The sequence below is a fragment of the Hyperolius riggenbachi genome, chromosome 6 (assembly GCF_040937935.1).
Source record: "Hyperolius riggenbachi isolate aHypRig1 chromosome 6, aHypRig1.pri, whole genome shotgun sequence".
Classification (NCBI taxonomy): domain Eukaryota; kingdom Metazoa; phylum Chordata; class Amphibia; order Anura; family Hyperoliidae; genus Hyperolius; species Hyperolius riggenbachi.
The window spans coordinates 353,290,033-353,304,549 of NC_090651.1; the positions used below are offsets into that span (position 1 = coordinate 353,290,033).

The 14,517-nt window shown below is 45.6% G+C and overlaps 1 protein-coding gene across 1 annotated transcript in view; it reads left to right on the forward strand.

The window, feature by feature from the left end:
- Nucleotides 1–14,517, forward strand: part of ARHGEF10L (Rho guanine nucleotide exchange factor 10 like) — a 176,564-nt gene that overhangs the window by 81,590 nt on the left and 80,457 nt on the right. The window contains exon 6 of the mRNA XM_068241707.1: nucleotides 9,778–9,869. Within this exon, the coding sequence (XP_068097808.1) occupies nucleotides 9,778–9,869 (92 nt within the window). The remainder of the gene's footprint in view (nucleotides 1–9,777; nucleotides 9,870–14,517) is intronic.

Genomic DNA, 14,517 nt, shown 5'->3' on the forward strand with positions numbered 1-14,517 from the left:
TTGGAAAAGGTCCCATTCAGGAATTTCTTTTTGCATTTATAATTCACAGCTTGGGAAATGTTAGATGCGGGTTTCTGTAATAGTTTAAGTGTTGATGGGAGGATTTAGTGTTGGCGTTTCGGCAGTACAGACCTGATAGGTAATCGATGCGTCTCTCCTGAGCTGGATTACTCCATGCAGAGGCGTTTTGGCGCAAAGTATCGGCAATGGAAATTGTGCCAAGATCAGATTTTATGGAACCTCCTGATTTCTTTCTGTTCCAAACAACTTTGACATCAGGAAGTTATGCCGAACCCTAACTTGCCTCTCATATGTATCTGACCTGAACCTAATCTGGTGCCTAGCCGTAACCCTTTCCTTGCCTGCACTCTATGATTTTACACACTTTGTGATTGGTCAATCACTAACCAGTTTTACCACTTCCACGTAGTATGCGGAGCAGTGCTTTTCAGCGCTGCTAGATTTGGGCGCAACCATAGACTATGGGCTCTATTCTCAAAGACTTCCCGCATGCGGTAAAGTACATGCGGGAAGTTTGCGGCCAAAATACCGTCAAGTTGACATTTTCAATGTGTTCCGCATGCGGTAAAAGAAAAATTTCTGCAAAAGTCGGTATTTTCCGCAATAAAAAAGCAATTCCCAAAAATGTTCAGCATCATTTCGTCGTTATTTACCGATTTTTTTTTTTTTTTTTTTTTTTTTTTTTTTTTTTTTTTTTTTTATCACCTACAAGTAGTAGGTGATATATTCCGCATCTCATTGACTTTAATGAAGTCTGGAGGCTTAAAGGCTCATACACACATCAGACTATAGTCTTTGGAAAATGAAAGATCACAGACCAATCTTACCCCCTTCCATGTAGTATGAGAGCCATACTCTACACAGTCTATTCTATGGAGCTGCACTCCCCATCAGACAGAAATCTTTGCAAGATGCTGCACACACAGATGCTGTACAGACACAAAAGATCAGTATCTGCAAAAGATCTGTTCCTGCCAAAAATCCATTCCTGCAAATTGCAATGATAGTCAATGAGAGCTGCAGATCATCATACACACATGATTTAACTGACATTCATCTGCAGATCAAGCAATCATCTGCAGATCTGAAAATCCATCCTGGTGGATCTGATCTGCAGATGAATGTCAGTTAAATCATGTGTGTATGATGATCTGCAGATCTCATTGACTATCATTGCAATTTTCAGGAATGGATCTTTGGCAGGAACAGATCTTTTGCAGATACTGATCTTTTGTGTCTGTACAGCATCTGTGTGTGCAGCATCTTGCAAAGATTTCTGTCTGATGGGGAGTTCAGCTCCATAGAATAGACTGTGTAGAGTATGGCTCTCATACTACATGGAAGGGGGTAAGATTGGTCTGTGATCTTTCATTTTCCAAAGACTATAGTCTGATGTGTGTATGTGGCCTAAGGGCTGTGCTTGCTGGACTTTATTTTTTTTTTTTTTAAACACTTTTTCATGCGACCTTTTTACCGCATGATTCCCGCATGAATAATGGCTGTTTCCGCATCTTTTTTTCCCGCATGCGGAAAATATTAGTGAATGTCGAAAAAATGCTGGGTTTACCGCTGGCGGAAATATAGCGGTAAAATTTTGCGGAAATATTTGCTCTTTGTGAATAGAGCCCTATAAAGGGCCTATTGCAGCGCTCAGTGAGTAACGTCGGCGCCGTCAGAAGACGGACCTGAAGTTGCTTATAAAACACAATAATTCGGCCTTCAGCAATCGCTGGAAGCCGAATTATATCATTCCCCCACTATCCATGGCGGCCTGGAGGGTGGATAGTATTTACCACGGCCCGGACTTGTGCAGCAGCAGGATCAGCCTTATACCAGCTGTATCCTGCACCCAAGGCTACCGCCGCCCATTTCATATGCATGCGTAGTATGAGCGTTTACCTACACAATGGGCATGATGAACAAAGCTTTTTCACCTTCTCTATGTTACTTTTTTAAACTCCCAAAGAGCAAATGAAAAGCGGTACTTATCCGTTAGCTGGGCGCATCCTCTAGGTGGCGATAATTACTATTCCTCCTCCAGGCCGCCATGGATCGTAGGGAAAGCTGTAACTCTGCTGGAGTTCTATCGCCACCTAGAGGATGCGCCCGGCTAACGGATAAGTACCTGAAAAGTAAATATTGAAATTAAGTGAACCTGGAACAACTTACTTGGAGTGATTATTCTGCTTGTAAATGTGCTATAAAGTTACTTTTATCATTTAGGTGATAAGTCATTTATGAGAAGTTTTGTGAATATAGCCCAATATGCTCATACGTTCAATATCTGTTCAATGTAAGGTGGCCATACACTGAATGAAATCTATTTGAAATCGATCTAAAGGCATTACTGCACCATTAGATTCAATGCAACTCTATGGGCCATCAATCTGCTGCCAACAGCAGATCGACCTAGAATTACCATAATGTCAGATCAAATCGATTGAAATCGGCCACAAATCGATTGATCAATAGATTTGACAGAATTGATTTTCGATCGATCGATTCTGTAGAATGGATCGATGGCTGAAGTCGACCAGTGTATGGGCCCCTTTATATTACATGGAGGTAGTAAAATTGGTCAGTGATTGGCCAATCATAGTTAAAAGTGTGTACCAGGCTTTATGCTAGCAATCATTATCTCTTTAGGTTGGGAGTACCCTCATCCATGCAGAAAAGCATGCATTTTGAGGTATGTGCGTTTGTTTTTCTGCACTTTCATTTTCGGATTGACGTTTTTCATGTGTTGGCGTTTTGCGGTTTTAATCATCGTTTCAACAAGAGGAAAAATACAGTATTGCATTTGTCTTATTTTTTTTTACAAAAAATGAATCCCATGCATTTTTCATACTGCCTGCAGCATTTTTGTCACAATCGCATTCAAGGCTGTTAGGGGCAGATGACGATCGTTCTGGGAATGTTGCTAAACAATTGTGGGTGGTTTCCAAATCACAAACACAGCTGCCATATTTACTTCCTTTTAAACAATGCCAGTTGCTGGGCAGCCCTGCTGGTCTATTTGGCTGCAGTAGTATCTGGACACACCAGAAACAAGCATGCAGCTAATCTTGTCAGATCTGACTAATATCAGAAACATCTGATCTGCTGCATGCTTGTTCAGGGGCTATGGCTAAAAGTATTATGGTGCGTACACACGTGCGACTATAGTCGTTTGAAATGATCGTTCCCCGATCATTTCAAACGACGATCGTTACAAAAAAGAAGCCAACGACAATTAACTCCGACGCCTGAGCCAGATCGTTGTAAACGAAAGTTCGGCAGATTCGGCGGATTTTTCTAAACGACGATCGTTTGAAAAAATAGTACATTGTTAGCAAACGGTCGTTCGTACTAGGCTGGACGTGCGCACATCGCTTCAAATCTATATGACTGTAGCAGTTGGCTGAAGGTGTAATGGTTAAGGGCTCTGCCTTTGACACAGGAGACCTGGGTTCGAATCTCGGCTCTGCCTGTTCAGTAAGCTGCACCTATTCAGTAGGAGACCTTTGGCAAGTCTCCCTTACACTGCTACTGCCTATAGAGCGCGCCCTAGTGGCTGCTGCTCTGCTCTGGCGCTTTGAGTCCGCAAGGAGAAAAGCGCAATATAAATGTTATTTGTCTTGTCTTGTCTACTTGCCGTGATGGAACGTTTGTTCAATGATTGTGTCCTATGTTATATAATGTGTCACATTAAACAATGATTGTAATTGTAACAGGATAGGATATTTAAAGTTTTTAGTTAGTGCTGAATAAAAATGACATTAAACTTACAAGTTGGTACAGTATGCAAATTTGTAGTGTACAGTATGGAACGCTCGTTTTAATTACGTTACTTCCTTCAATCTACAGGCCATTCATTTAAACGTGTGTTCCGTTCTGAATAATGATGAGATCGTTCACAATATGTAAATTCGTACGTCATTTCCGTATCGTTCGTTTTCAAACGATCTTATCGTTGTTCCCGTGTAAACCTTCTTTCAACGACCGTTTAATTATGTCTTATTAAACCATCGTTCGTCGTGTGATACAAACGATCGTTGTCGTATGTGTGTACGTAGCATCAGAGGCAGAGGATCAGCAGGATATCCAGGCAACTGGTATTGTTTAAAATAAAAATGGCAGCCTCCATATCTCTCTAAAGGGGCCCATACACTCAGCCGATTTTCTGGCCGACCGATCGATCCCGATCGATCGATCGATTGATCGTTTGCAAATCGGTTGGCCAATCGACCGATCGATGGCCGATTTCGATCGATTTCGATGGATTTCCGTCGACCAGGCAGGATGGAAAATTTAGGTCGATCTGATGAGATTGCTTATCAGTTTGCATTGGCCTTAATGGAAATCTGATGGCAAAAAAATGCCATCAGATCGAATTTCAATAGATTTCAAACTGAAATCTATTGGAATTCTATCCTGGTAAAAAATGTTCTAAAAACGCATCAGATAGATCATCAGATGCATTTCTTATCTATCTGCTGCCAATCTGACGAGTGTATGGGCACCTTTACTTCAGTTGTGATCCATGATAAAGCAGGTCTATAGATATAGCTCATTAGCCATCGCCATGCATCAGTTTATTGATCAGTTTTGCGGGCCAGCAGGAGTTGTGACTTCAGGGGAAGTAGAGTATTCGCTGCTGAGGAAGTGGAATTACTGTGTCCTGAAGGGGAACTTTGCGCTTAGCTAATCGGATTCAGCCACTGATTGTTAATTACCTCGCAGCTGATAAGATAATTAGCCTGCCAGATAAACAATCGCTAACCTTCTAAATCTAATTAGTCCTGAGGCTGGGAACAAACTAGGCAGAGCGGGAAAGGTCGCGTTTGTGCGTTTTCCGTGCGTTTTTTTCCCACGCGGCTTTTTCTTGCATTACGTGCATTTTAATGTTTTTTTACGGTTTACATATATAAATCGCATATGCGTTTTGCATGCATTTTTTAATGTGTTTTTTATGCAAATCACTAGAAAGTCAACAGGAAATGGAAATGCATCATCAAACTTGTTTTTTATTTTATTTTTTTTTAAATGCATAAAAAACTGCATAAAAACACATCAAAAGTGCAATACCTCTGCGTCACCATTGACTTTCATTATGTGCGTTTAAGATGCGTATTGGAAAAATATGTAAAAAACACGCGTTTTTAAAATGCATATTGCAGAACGCAAACACATGCTTTTTTTTTTTTTTCATGTGGTCCATTGACTTGCATTGTACACATTAATGCTAGTGTTTTATGCAGCGCTAGCGTTTCTGCCTAGTGTGCCTAGTGTGTTCCTACCCTCAGTGAGGTTGTCATGAAAAGTAATTTCGTTGTGATACACAATGACAATAAAGTTCTTGAATCTTGAAGTTCCTGTTCAGACAGTTCATACTCCTTGCAGAGCCCAAAAAAACCCCCAAAAAACCTGCATTTCTTGTTCGGCATGCAGTCACCAGAGGGGGCGTGGCACACACAGTGCATGTTTTCCTGCAGCTTAGAATCCAGGTACATGAGCGCACGTCAGAATCGCAGGCGGTAAAAGGCGATCTGCTGCGCTGGCCATTGATTTCAATGGCCTGCTTGTGAATTGCACGTTGGCGCTCGTTTATGTTTGGCGGTTTTGTCCCAGTTTAGGCTGCCTCCGAGTACACGCAATTTTCCCGCAATTGATTGCGATGTGATATCGATGTGATTTTGCCTGATCGATCACAAAAGTCCCAATTGCTGCATTTTATCTACGCTTTCTTCTTGTGTTCCTAGCTAGGGATGGTCGATGAGATGCAAATTATTTTCGAGTTGATGCCGGAATTATGCAAATTTTGTATGCCAATTCTTTTCAACTTGAAAATGAATCAGTCAAATCCTGCTGAGGTTAAAACTCGACTGATCCATTTTCAGGCTGCACAAATTTGCATAATCCTGCAACTAGGGGCGTAACTAGAAATCGCTGAGCCCCCTGCAGAAGTTTGGATAGGGCCACCTACACCTTGAATAGGGACTGTCTACAAATCTTTGCCTACAAAACTTTGTGTGATTCATTATCAGTGGCTGAGGAGATGCAGTCATTAGAACAATTGTGCAGAGAGCAGAAAGTTTTTTTCTCTCCTTGCCCTTAGTTGTCACTCTCTCAGTACGGGGCCCCCTGTGGCTTCTGGGCCCCCCCTGCGGCTGCATCCCTTGCAGGGTCTATTGTTACACCCCTGCCTGCAACTCTTTGAAACCAACTAAAACCTTATTGGCCAGGGTCACACTTACCAGAATCGCATGCGTTTTCCCCATAGAGCACATCGGAAAACTCACGCCATTCTGCTAAGTGTGACTCTGGCCTGATCGAGTCGGAAGCGATTGCAAAAATAAAAAAAAAATCTAAGGAGAGCGAGGGCTTTGGGCCGTATAGAGCCTTCCCGCTCCTCTCACGGTCCCCACGCTCCAGCGCTGGCTCCCCCATTAGCAGACTGAGACTGATGGGCCGGAGACTACTCTCTACCGCTGCGGGAGGCTGCAGCAATCCTCAGGAGGCTGAGTGCTTCTGAAGACGCGCCGCTCCATTTTGCGCATGCGCAGTATGGACCATCTTTGGCAGCGCTTGGGCTCCTGAAGACTTCCAAAGCCTCCTGCAGCAAGGAATTGGAATGGCGCTGGAACGAGCGGACCATAGGAGGAACAGGAAGGCTCTGGCTGGAAACACACTGAGCAGAAACGCTAGCGTTGGCGGAAAACGCAGCGGTTTTGCCTGCAATGGTAATCAATGGGCCGCATCAAAAAACACATAGAAAAATGCATATGCGTTTTGTATTATGCGTTTTTAAAAACGCTGGTTTTGTTGCCTATTGTTCAAAAACGCACATAATGAAAGTCAATGGTGACGCAATGTTATGCGGTTTTCATGCGTTTATATATGCGTTTTTTGTTGTTGTTTAAAAAAAAAAAAAATGTTTTCTGATGTATTTGCACTTCCTAGTGATTTGCATAGAAAAGTACATGGAAAACACAAATCGCAAACGCATGGAAAACGCAATACAAACGCATATGCATAAAAACGCGATGTTACCCCACACTGCTATGTGCACCCAGCCTCTATAGGACCCAGAGCCTTCCCTCTCCTTAAGGCGCGTACACACGCCATACCTCCGCAAACAACGAGTCCGTCAGACCCTCCCGCTGTGCGGACGGTCAGCCGACAGGAGCACGTGTGTACATGCTGTCGGCCTACTGATAAGGCCTCTTTCACAGTGTGACGTTAAAGTCGCACATTATAAAAAATTATAACGCAGACTAACGCACAGCAATACCAAGTCTGTGCGACATTCACAGTGCGCACGTTGCGTTTGTGTGTAACGTGTAGCACTATTTAGAAAGTGCTGCATGCTGTGCGTTTAGCAATAAATCTCCTGCGTTGTGTGTTGCACATGTTCAGTAATGTTTATTTTTTAATGTAACGCATGCACCGTTTTCATTCCATCTGTATGCAACGAAAACGGCGCACCAAGAGACACAATGCAGTGCAAAATAACGTCCAATTTAATAACCTACATGCGCTGCGTTAGGGGCACGTTGTGCGACTTTAACGTCACATCAAACGCAACGTCCCACTGTGATAGAGGCCATAAGGCTATTTCTGAACGATCCGAGCGGATCGTTCAGAAACAGCCTTATCAGTATGCCGACAGCGCGTACACATGTGCTACTGTCGGCTGAACGTCCGCCCAGCGGGAGGGTCTGAGGGTCTGTCGGACCCGTTGTTTGCAGTGGTTGTGGTGTGTACTCGCCTTTACCTAAGTTTTTTTTTTTTGGTGGGAGGGGTGGTTTTTGTTTTGTTTTTTTGCAATTGCTTCAGACTCACTCTAAAATTGGACAGCTATCTACTTGTTCCCACACACGCTGCAATTGCTCAAGTGTGTCCCCTGCCCGTGGGATCATCAGCTGCAGAAGGAGCAGCGGGCAGCTCCACCAAGATTGTATTATTAGTGGGCACTTTTAGGTAAGATGACAATGTTGCTACTCTTGCTTCACACCTGGCAATTTGTGCAGGGGGGAGGAGCTATAAATAATGACAGCCGGGTTCCTAGACCCCCAACGTGTCCTAGGCACCTGTCTTGGTTGCCTCATGGATGATCTGGCTCGGGAGTAGGATGATTGCTGTGATATGGCGTGCCTCTTATATCTTACTTTCAGAGGAGGTATTATAGCTGCGATGGGCGGGTAACGTTATTTTCTGCTTTTTGGCAGCAATGCACAGAACTCTACTGCACTGGGCCAACCGTGCCAAGAGGACAGACAGAATAACTGTGAGCAGGATTTTTCCAATCACCTCTATCAGGAACAAATGAATACGCAGCTGTGTACATTGATGAGCTTCTGATTTATTTCCCCATCGCTCCTGATTCACACACAGGGTGGATGTTTTGCTGCGCGGTAGGCGGGGCGACACCTCTTGTTGGTGACATGTGATTAGAATCTGGCACACACATGGTCCACAACTGATGACTGCCGCAGTCTCTCATCTCCTCTCCAGGGAACTGTGACTGTTGCTTCATCCTATTCCTCAGAATTCAGCCCCTGTCCTCACATACCCCCTGCTGCTTGTGTGCTCAGATACCCACAATATATGACTCCACTGGCTGTATGCTGGTTCCAGGTGTGACTCCACTGGCTGCATGCTTGTTCCAGGTGTGACTCCGCTGGCTGCTTGCTTGTTCCAGGTGTGACTCCGCTGGCTGCATGCTTGTTCCAGGTGTGACTCCACTGGCTGCATGCTTGTTCCAGATGTGACTCCGCTGGCTGAATGCTTGTTCCAGGTGTGACTCCGCTGGCTGTATGCTTGTTCCAGGTGTGACTGCACTGGCTGCATGCTTGTTCCAGGTGTGACTCCACTGGCTGCATGTTGGTTCCAGGTGTGACTCCGCTGGCTGCATGCTTGTTCCAGGTGTGACTCCACTGGCTGCATGCTTGTTCCAGATGTGACTCCGCTGGCTGAATGCTTGTTCCAGGTGTGACTCCGCTGGCTGTATGCTTGTTCCGGGTGTGACTCCGCTGGCTGCATGCTTGTTCCAGGTGTGACTCCGCTGGCTGCATGCTTGTTCCAGGTGTGACTCCGCTGGCTGCATGCTTGTTCCAGGTGTGACTCCGCTGGCTGCATGCTTGTTCAAGGAGTGACTCCACTGGATGCGTGCTTGTTCCAGGTGTGACTCCGCTGGCTGCATGCTTGTTCAAGGAGTGACTCCACTGGATGCATGCTTGTTCCAGATGTGACTCCACTGGCTGCATACTGGTTCCAGACATGTACTTGGATCAGGTGTCCGGCCAGTGGAGACGCACCAGAAACAAGCATGCAGTCAGCAAGGATAAAATACATGCTAAAACCTGTTTTTTGTGTGTGTGTGTTTTGTTTACATTCCATACATTGCTTTACCATACTCAGAAATGTTAGTATCATTGTAAATGAAACGCCGGTGGTTTCCTCCCGTGGCTCTGCACAGGGTAATCGCTCAGCGGTTGTGTCAGTCCTTCTGTGTTTCCCCCCAAAACATTCAGGAAATGTCATTACAATACGGTGATCTCCAGACTTCCTGCAGAGCGAGCGGACAGCTCCGTATGGCTCACATGGGGGGGAGAGCTCAGCAGGAGGACGTGCTGTGATGTGTGAGCGGAGAAGCGTGGCGGGGGGGTCTGCGGATATTGGGGTCAGCTCACAGGACGTGACATGCGTTGTCTACTATATACAGTGTATAGAATGTGTCACTGGGGGTCTCAGCCTGTCACTCTGTCCCCGCAGGTCTCCCTCGTCCGTCAGTAATGGGGGTCCCGGCACTAAGGGAAAGGTGGACGTCCATACCTTCAGCATCAGGAAGAGTCTGAGCAAGAAACGTGAGTAACCTGTCCTGTGTGTTACGGCAGCAAACCTGGAAGGCGCATCCGAGATGAAAAACTAACTCTAACACGTAACTTGGCTACATAACTTATCTTAAAGGGATACTGTAGGGGGGTCGGGGGAAAATGAGTTGAAGTTACCCAGGGCTTCTAATGGTCCCCCGCAGACATCCTGTGCCCACGCAGCCACTCCCCAATGCTCCGGCCCCGCCTCCGGTTCACTTCTGGAATTTCTGACTTTAAAGTCAGAAAACAACTGCGCCTGCGTTGCCGTGTCCTCGCTCCCGCTGATGTCACCAGGAGTGTACTGCGCAGACACAGACCATACTGGGCCTGCGCTGTGCGCTCTTGATGACATCAGCGGGATCGAGGACACGGCAACGCAGGCGCAGTGGTTTTCTGACTTTAAAGTCAGAAATTCCAGAAGTGAACCGGAGGCGGGGCCGGAGCATCGGTTAGCGGCTGCGCGGGCACAGGATGTCTGCGGGGGACCATTAGAAGCCACGGGTAAGTTCAGCTCATTTTCCCCGACCCCCCTACAGTATCCCTTTAAGTTTAGATACACAGCAAATCTAGCTGCAAACAGCTTCAACAGTATATGATTATTTATTCCTGTGATACAATGAGAGCGGCCATGTTCTACTTGTCACATTACACACAGGAACGCTGATAGTATCTCCAGCCCTCAGCCTGTGACAAATTCACTCCCTTTCCCCCTCCCTCCTCCCCTCTGCCTCTGAAATCTCTGGCTAGTAACCTCCTCCTCCTCCTGCCCAGACTGAGCTCCCATAAGCTCTTGCTACATGGAGTGCCGAGGCACAAAAGGAGCTGTGGGCGAAGCTTGTTTAGTTTATAGCAAATTAGAGTATTAAAACAAAAAAAGTATTTGGCTTGAGGAATGCCCTATAAACTATATGAAAGGAACACAATTATGCAATGGGTAAAATTTTATCTCGGATCCACTTTAAAGAAGAACTGTAGTGACAATAACGCAATGGATAAAATGGCTTATTTTTTGTTACAATACTCCTTCATAAATGATTTAGTCAGTGTTCACCCATTATAAAATCTTTCCTCTCATGACTTACATTCTGAAATTATGCAGGAGAACAGAGGCGGCAAGAGGATAAAAGGAAGCTAAATGAGCTTAAAAAAACAAATTATTGGTAAATAGAGGAGGTAGTGGTGGACTTACCTCCTCCAAGCAGACACACAACGACTGTAGTAAAGACAGTCAATATATTTTATTTATGAACTCCAAATATGCAACGCGTTTCGCAGGTTTGATCCCGCTTCATCAGGCAATAACAACGGAGTAATTGCACCTCTGTGCCTGGCTCTTCTACTGACCACATATGCTATTGCACCTCTGTGCCTGGCTCTTCTACTGACCACATATGCTATTGCACCTCTGTGCCTGGCTCTTCTACTGACCACATATGCTATTGCACCTCTGTGCCTGGCTCTTCTACTGACCACATATGCTATTGCACCTCTGTGCCTGGCTCTTCTACTGACCACATATGCTATTGCACCTCTGTGCCTGGCTCTTCTACTGACCACATATGCTATTGCACCTCTGTGCCTGGCTCTTCTACTGACCGCATATGCTATTGCACCTCTGTGCCTGGCTCTTCTACTGACCGCATATGCTATTGCACCTCTGTGCCTGGCTCTTCTACTGACCGCATATGCTATTGCACCTCTGTGCCTGGCTCTTCTACTGACCACATATGCTATTGCACCTCTGTGCCTGGCTCTTCTACTGACCACATATGCTATTGCACCTCTGTGCCTGGCTCTTCTACTGACCACATATGCTATTGCACCTCTGTGCCTGGCTCTTCTACTGACCACATATGCTATTGCACCTCTGTGCCTGGCTCTTCTACTGACCACATATGCTATTGCACCTCTGTGCCTGGCTCTTCTACTGACCACATATGCTATTGCACCTCTGTGCCTGGCTCTTCTACTGACCACATATGCTATTGCACCTCTGTGCCTGGCTCTTCTACTGACCACATATGCTATTGCACCTCTGTGCCTGGCTCTTCTACTGACCACATATGCTATTGCACCTCTGTGCCTGGCTCTTCTACTGACCACATATGCTATTGCACCTCTGTGCCTGGCTCTTCTACTGACCACATATGCTATTGCACCTCTGTGCCTGGCTCTTCTACTGACCACATATGCTATTGCACCTCTGTGCCTGGCTCTTCTACTGACCACATATGCTATTGCTCCGTTGTTATTGCCTGATGAAGCGGGATCAAACCTGCGAAACGCGTTGCATATTTGGAGTTCATAAATAAAATATATTGACTGTCTTTACTACAGTCGTTGTGTGTCTACTTGGAGGAGGTAAGTCCACCACTACCTCCTCTATTTACCAAGAATTTGGTTTTTAAGCTCATTTGGCTTCCTTTTATCCTTTTGGCGCCTCTGTTCTCCTGCATAATATTGAGTCCACCCTGGGTGGAGGGTTGAACCCCCCTTTTCTCATCTACAGAGAGCGACTTCTTATTCCTGAGTGGGGTCAGGAAAATCTCCCCACCTGCCTTTACAGTGGTTGCCTAATGGTAACCCTGGTTTGTGAGTATTAATATTTACTCTATCTAGTAACCATTTACCAGTACATATTACACTATTGGGGCTCTTGGTGTTCCTTGTTTTTACATTCTGAAATGTATCACTGGTGGTGACATCTTTAGTCCTGCCAGGTGATCTGTACGGAATGTTTAATGAGAGTTCCGAAGCCAATAATGCCAGGTCTCCCAGAATGCTCTGGGAGGAGAATGCATAGCTAAAAAGCCTAGGCTAAGCATCACTGGGAGGGCGGGGCTACTTTGCAACGTACAGCAATATATAGATAAAGGAAGTTTTTTTTCATTCTGAAACCAGGAAAATCACTGTAAAAGTGGGTATCCTGAATAATTTGCTGCACTCTACTATATGTCACTACAGTATATGGAGGACACCATATTTATTTCCTTTTAAACAATACCAGTTGCCTGGCTACCCTGCTGATCTCTCTGGCTGCAGTAGTGTCTGAATCACACACCACAAACAAGTATGTACCTAATACAGTCACACTTCAGTTAGAGCACCTGATCTGCTGCATGCTTGTTTGGGGTCTATGGCTAAAAGTATTAGAGGCAGAGGATCAGCAGGACAGCCAGGCAATCTGCATTGTATAAAAGGAAATAAACATGGCAGCCTCCGTATACCTCTCAGATCAGGTGTGCTGTCGTTGTGGTGCCATCTTTCCTCACTGACCACAGATAAACAACCTGCCGTCCTCTCTCTCTGTCTGGAAATGATTGAAATGATCTTCCTTGCGGAGCTGATATTCCTCTGTGATGGATGAGAGCTAATGCAGGCACTATGTGGTTATCCCCACCTCTGAGTTCCCCTGGAAGCAGTTTGTTTACACTAGATGGTCAGTGAAAGGGCAGGCAGTGTAGAGGGACCTCTGCTGTAATCTGTACCTATAGAGAGGCCAGTTATTGTCTATTATAGTCCAAAGCCAAGTCTTCTGTCCGCTGAGGCTGGTAATGGGCCGACAGATGGTTTTGGGGGTGGGACTTAGTAGCAGAAGGGGCAGAAATTCAAAAAAGTTAAAGGACCACTATCGTGAAAAATTAAACATGCTTGTAAATATATACAAATAGAAAGTATTTTTCTTCCAGAGTAAAATGAGCCATATATTACTTTTCTCCCATGTTGCTGTCACTTCCTGTAGGTAGTAGAAATCTGACATTACCAACAGGTTTTGGACTAATCCATGTCTTTGTGGGGGATTCTCAACAAGGCTCTTATTCATTGTAAAGATATTCACTGAAAAGGATTTATACAATGCTGCTGGGCAGCTTCCCTGTTCTTTTCTGGCAGTTGGACAGAGCAACTGCCATTCACTAAGTGCTTTTGAAAATAAACAAAACCCTAAGAATCCCCTATGAGGAGACGGGCTAGTCAAAAACCTGTCGCTTCTGTCAGATTTCTACTACTTACTGTGACAGCAACATAGGAGAAAAGTCATTTATGGCTCATTTTACTCTGGAAGAAACGTACTTCTTATTTGTATGTGTATACATGTCTGTAAAATTTTACGATTTTCTCGATAGTGGTCCTTTAACCCCCCTGGCGGTCTATTAAAACCGCCAGGGGGCAGCGCAGCACTTACATTTTTAAAAAAAAATCATGTAGCGAGCCTAGCGCTGACTACATGGTAGCCGCTGTGCAGCTGCATCCCCCCTCCCCTTCCGATCGCCTCCGGCGATCAGAGCAAACAGGAAATGCCATTCAGAACGGCGATTTCATGGCAACGATCGGGATGACGTCATCCACATCATGGCGCACGGGGGAGTCCCGGTCCACCCCTCAGCGCTGCCTGGCACTGATAGGCCAGGCTGCGCAAGGGGTCTGGCCCCCCCTTCCCTCCAATCAGCTTACAGAGGCGCAGAGGGAGGGACGCTGGCCGGGAGCCGCGATATACTGCGGGGGAGCGGCGGTGACAGGCAGCACAAAGGTAAACAGCCTGCTAGCGACAAACTGCATGTCGCTAGCACAGTGTTTTGTTTTTTTTCTGGAGGACAGCAGAGCGCGGGGGGGGGGGGCACAGCACAGACACAGAGGCCGG